General features: G+C 44.1%; 1 protein-coding gene across 4 annotated transcripts in view; it reads right to left on the bottom strand.

The window, feature by feature from the left end:
- Window positions 1-328: 328 nt before the first annotated feature.
- Window positions 329-6,000, bottom strand: part of SCARB1 (scavenger receptor class B member 1) — a 47,110-nt gene continuing 41,438 nt past the window's right edge. For 2 of the 4 annotated variants that reach the window (XM_075012366.1, XM_075012369.1), the window contains 2 exons: window positions 4,673-4,789; window positions 2,958-3,091 (listed from right to left, as the gene is read on the bottom strand). In XM_075012366.1, the coding sequence (XP_074868467.1) occupies window positions 4,673-4,789 (117 nt within the window). In that variant the 3' untranslated portion in view covers window positions 2,958-3,091. Of the gene's footprint in view, window positions 3,092-4,672; window positions 4,790-6,000 lie in introns of all 4 variants that reach the window. The other 2 variants (XM_075012365.1, XM_075012368.1) reach the window with 1 other exon arrangement.

The raw sequence follows: 6,000 nt of genomic DNA, 5'->3' as shown, positions 1-6,000 counted from the left end.
AACTTGCATCCTGCCAGCAGCTCCTCACTGTTGTATTCCTGGGACATTTGCTACCTCCACAAGGGCCAATGGGGGGGGGGGGGGGGGAAGAGGGCTTTTCCATTTCCTCCAGCCCCTCAAAAGCAGGAGGGGCCTATGGCAGAGGAGGGGGCTGGAAAGAGGAGCCCCCCTCCCCCCCACACCAGAAGATTTGACAAAGTTAAGTTCCAACCTTAAAGGCTGCATTTAAGCACAGATCTTGTGCCCTGAGCAAAGCCAAAAAAAAAAGGGACAGCCAAGCATGACATTAACCACACTTAAGAAAACCACACCAAGAAAAAAGTCCAGGTTTGAGTTCAGAATATTTTATTTTGCTCTTAGAGCAGCTCAACATAGGTGATTACACTAAAATCTTTGTTCCTTGCAGTACAATTTGGCCTGAAGTAAACAGAGGAAAGTTACCGCAACAGTTTTAGATAAGAAGTTTCAGGGTTTGTTTCCTATAAGTCAAAAAGGGAGAAAGATCAAGACAGTGCAAAGGGCAGACCTCCCTCAGAAGTCTGCTACTTTAATACTTCATGCAGATACAAATGAAAGACTTAAGTTATTGACTTTCAGTAATGTTGTACTCCATAGGAAAAAACCATTCCATCAGTGCATCACGCCCTGCAGGAGTGCAGACATGGGAAAGATCTATAAAATTCAAGGTAGTCTATTAAAATGGTCAGAATGACAATTATTGGACAGTGAAAGTGTTTTCCAGCTGTCCCTATACCCAGGCTGGTATTTACCAGATTATAAAAATCTAGGCCTTTGCTAATGACGTACATAGTTGTGTTTGGCAGATTTTTGGAGTCCACTTTAAGGACAGTCTTAGACCCAGACTAGAGTTGTTCATATTCCAGCATCGCTCCCTCATGGTCCTGTTGGTTGTGTGTTGTCTTTACCTCACCCACCCTCTGTGGTTGAGGCGGTTTTGGAAATGTGTCCATGGCTAGTTTGTGGCTCCAGTGCCGATTACTTAAAAGGGAGCAGTGTGTGGGTTACCCAGCTAACACATGGACTCTCCTCTCCTACCCCAAAGGACAGCAGCAAGAACTGTGCATGAGGAAATCCTCTGAAGGGAGTGAAGCAGCCAGAGAAGAGTCACTGAAGTTCTGTCATTTGATACAGTACTGGTTGTGCATATCCCTTACAAAGGCTACTACAGAAGCACCACAAGTGACAGATGGAACACAGCCATGGACTGGCCAGTCTAGCCTTGGCATTCTGAGCAGAGGCCATCCAGTAGACTGTGCGTGAGTCTTCTGCTGCTGACCTTAATACTTGGCTATTCCTCAGCCTTCAAGCTTTACTGTCTTTATATTACAGGCAAGGATAGATTTCCTCAGCTAGCTCTCCTAATGCAATCTACTGCAAAGTAGAGAATTCCAGGGTGCCCCAGGAAGGCTTTGGGCACTGCTAATCACTGGGATAAAAAGCTTTTGCTACAAAAAAGGTTGCAGTGGAAGAGAAAAATAGCCTGATAGCACAGAATAGGGAAGCCAGCATATACTTGTTTCACCAGGCAGGCCCAGATATAGCCTGTGAGAATGCAGCACCAGCTGGATATTGGAGATGAGGACAGGGAGTTTAGTGTGATTTGCCAGGAGTCCATCATCTAAGACAGTATCTTGGTACATGTCCCTCAACATCTCACACCTGCTTGGCAAGCCTAACATTGGCCCAAGAGCTGCAAGCCCAGCCCACTGATTGCTCTGAAACCAGACTGATTCAAGCAGTCCAGGGGCACAGTAGTTAATAGCACTTTATATGTGCAAAAGAAATCCCTACACTGTGCCACACACAGTCCTTTGCTGCCTCAAGTACTGCGACGTAAGCTGTGAGTTGGCAAGAGTGGATTTTCCTCCCATTCAGGTCCATTTCAGCTGTTGCTGCCTGCTTGTCTGCAGCCTGTATGGTGCCCTTGAACCACCCACAGAGTTACAGAGTTGCCTGACTTGGCAGCAGCTTTCCAGCCTGGAAAAACACAGCAAGTTACATTTTTCCTGCAAAGTGACTATTTTCATTCAGATGTTACACAGCTGCCAGGTGGGTGGGTTGGCCTCCCATTCTGCCAACAGACATGGAGCAGTGACAAATCACCACCCCCTCAGACAGCAAATCTCTGCAGCCTTGAATCTTACACCAGCCCATCCCTGTCTAGCTAATACTGCTCTATAAAAAAGTTGGCAACATGTTGACAAAGGTGTGAGGCACATGAGAATCCATTTCCACTCAGTGAAGCTCTGTGGAAATAAGCCCACTCTATCAAGTTTCAGATGGGATTATTAGTACCAACTGCAAATTACTGCAGTTTTCCCAGATTAGCATTAGCTCCTAATGGGAATCAACTTCAGCTCATGTTGATGTATTCAGTAAGCACCTGTCCATAAGCCCTGAGTGGCACAGATTGTTAAACACTGACATTTTCTATACATACCAGTTATTTCTACAGAAGATGTAAACCTTGTTTGCTGTGAAGGGTTAGCGATTAAAGTACCTTTTCCTTTTGTAATGCTCTCCATGTCTAGGTGGGGGCAGAGAGGGAGATTATGTCAGCAGAGGAAAGGATTATGCAGGGGATTAGCCAGCAAGTATCTTCCTTCATCCGTTCCAGGTTGAAAGCAGCACGTGAAGGGTCTTGGAACATGCCAGCCCCAGGCCAACAAGTGTTCTTTGAACAACATTTTGTATTTCAAAACAATGGGACTGAAGTGGCTCAATCCTCCTTTGTGTCTTGGTGCAGGAAGCAGGAGCCCTGGCAGTAGAATTCAATAGCCTTGGAGAGTATTAATTTGTGCTTCTCTTAAGATTGTTCAGAATCAAATACTTTATCCAACTCTGTACCTCCTTTCTAGGGCCCTGCTAAGGGACCCTGCATGAGTCTGATTCCCTTCAGTCACTGGTACCATGGGGCATTACTCTCCTGTAAGCAACTGGCAGTTCAGGCTTCAGCAGAAGCATCCTGGTTTGGTTTACTAGTATCTCGAAGGAGCGGTGTTGTTTCTGAATACTCAGGTGGTTCGTTCTGGGGGTCTGGCTCTTGGGGGCTCTTCTCTCTGGCATTTATCTGGATGAACAAAAGCAAGGACACATCACTCAGGGTGCATCTCGACACTAGCACTGGCCATCCCATAACCCCTGGACTATGGATTTACCTAGGATACCTGACAGTATGTTCAGAACTGGAATTCATCATTGAAAGACTGCAGTAAGGGGGAAAATGAGCTGCTTCCCCTCCATATGTCCCATTCAGAAACCAAAAATTGGAAGTTTAATTCACAGCTACTGTCCTCCCAAGGGCAGCAATAAACTCTGGGATGAAATAAATGCTTGAGAGTCACTTGACCCATTTTGTCATAGACCATTCTACATAGATTATGAAATGAAGCCAAAAGGTGAACTCTGGGTCCCAAGATGGAGTGTAAAATGGGCATTTACCACAGTAGCGTCTCAGTAAATACATCAGGCATTCTAGATTAATACTACCCCAGAAACCTGGCACTTGAGCCTGTGCTAGGTTATTCCAACCTGCATATACAAACTTTCATTGGCAGAAGGCTTTTGCAGTGAACAAGCTGCATAGCAGCTTCACACAGAAAGCTTTCCAGAATAAGCATCATGCAAGAGACCAGAGTGACCTGGGTGACATTCTGCAGAAGCGTGTTGATTTTGATTAGGATTGCTCTTCATTACAGAAAAGCATGCAATGAGTAGGAAACCGACTGGTATCTGGACACCTTGTGAGGAGTATTCTTTAGGTCTAAAGATCAGAAGCAATAAAACCTGTAGTCTGCCTAATGACAATGCATTCTCAGCTCCATACTTGCATAGAGCTCCCGAGACCTTACAGAAGCCCAACAGAGACCCCTCCTTGGGGGCTTCTCACCCAAATTACTATGCCATCACAGACTGCTCAACCACAAAAGCACTGAAGCATATGTACTGATTCCCTTCCCCCTCGGGAGGAGTTCCTCTTGATTGTAAGGCCTTGGCGCTTTAACCGGCGTATACATCCTGATTCACTTCGCAAAGCACATATGCTTAAAAGGTTGATTGTATCTAGATGTTAGGCTGTTCAACTAAAGATACTTAGCATGGGCCAAGAAAGTTGTATTCAAATCAGTTCATAACGCCCAGTCTCCCTGGTGTTGGCTGTACCCGTTACAACACTTAAGGAAAACACCCCACGAGTAATTTAGGGTCTCCAAATTCAGCCAAGGTCCACAGTTGTCACCCAGACTCTTACACATCATTGCCGATTTTAGCCCTCTTTGTCCCAGCAAGCAGAGTTCTTACAGATGATAGGACCTCACGCCCCTGCAGGCCAACCAATCCACACCCCTAGCCAATGCTGCACCCATCTCCAGGGCTTCAGATAGTGCTTCTCAGGAAGTCAACAAGACGAGTCTTAAAGCAGAGTTCCCTGCACCTTCTCCCTCAAGCACCTAATGAAGTGTGACCCGACACATGCAATAATTCCCCATTTCCTAGTCGATCCCAAAGTAAGTTTATTGCCATGAAGCAAACCAAGACATTACCCCAGCACCTTCTTATTCCAGAGCACTTCAGTTGGAGAGCAGATGTAAAGCAACATTTCAGCAAAGTTAGCATTGTTTAGAGAAGAGTTTTACCTTTACTGGGTACCCACCTACAGTCTGGCTTCCTGCAGCACCGTCCCCTTAACTGGAGTCAGCTGTTTGTCGGATAAGGCCTGGTTGGCCTCTTTAGTCTTTTTATTGCTACTCCAAAATAAAAAGCATTTTTCCTAGAAGATAATCAGGCTAGTTTATGTTGTATTTTAAAGAGACATTTTGAAGATTTTTACTTGGAAAAAGGGAGGCTGTGTTAAAGTTATAATCAATGTTTGCTTAAATTACTAAATTCTAGTTCTTTAGAAGTTGAGAGCTACAACTTTGTTCTTGTTTAGGAAGATTAATAATTTGCACTAAACCATCTTTAAAATGGTCTGTTCACCATTCAGATTCTATAAAAAGACTTGGAATACAGAAGGATTGGGATTATAACATGCTATCAGCTGCATGTAAGCTTTGCACAGCTACAGTAAATGGGAATTTTTAGCCCCAAACTTGTTTGGATTGGTGAAACAGAAACCCCATTTTAAAAAAGATCAAGTGAATCCAGAGTCTAATTTTGTATTTAAGAGACTATGTAACATTTTCCAGAATCTCATGGACATTGAGGTTAGACAGTGCTCCCTCTAGAATGCTGCTCTGGGAAAGGAAGTATATTTTACATGCAGTTGCAAGAATTTAAGGGGATTTCATAATGGATCACAGAGGAATTTAGCACTATATCCATCTCAGGCACCTAGTCAAGAGCATTTTGGCTCTTAGAGGGAGGACTGTGGTTGATTAAGCAATCTAGGAAAAGTTGATTAACACTTCACTAGAACAAAAAAAAAAAAAAAAAAAAAAAAAAAAAAAAATCAAGCAAGTACCTTAAATGTAGCTTTTATTTTGACCAGGGTTGCAATTTGTGTTGTGCACCTATTGATCACTATGCAGTTCTGTATTTCTAAAAGCTCAGCAGTGAATCCCTAGGGGAATCCTGAGCCACTTCCAGGTTCTCTGCTGTGATTTTTTTGGTCACTCACTTTTTCGTGAGCAAGAAGAAAGTCTCCTGAAGTTGTATTTGGTAGAGCCAGCACCTATACTGGCTCAGGAATGCCTTAACTGACAAACACTAGTCATTTAGCTCACCAATGAGGAACAGCAGCTACATTCTGCCTACGGCTCTCTTTTACAGCGCCACCTTCAGAGTTGGTCACCAGAGGTCTCCATTCATGCAACTCAAGTTTGTTAACCCTGCCCTAAATCCCCATTGGGGAAGGTGCTTCCTGTGAAGGATTCCCATGTTTCAGAGACCATCATGGGGTTTTAAAGCAGACTGGCCACTTGAAGGAGCTAAGGTGTAATTGACAGCAGAACACTGATTGCAATTTTGCTGTACAAACAC

Source organism: Carettochelys insculpta, chromosome 18 (genome assembly GCF_033958435.1).
Source record: "Carettochelys insculpta isolate YL-2023 chromosome 18, ASM3395843v1, whole genome shotgun sequence".
Lineage (NCBI taxonomy): Eukaryota > Metazoa > Chordata > Testudines > Carettochelyidae > Carettochelys > Carettochelys insculpta.
The sequence above is the reverse complement of the archived record's forward strand: the minus strand, read 5'-3'. Positions and strand labels throughout refer to the sequence as shown.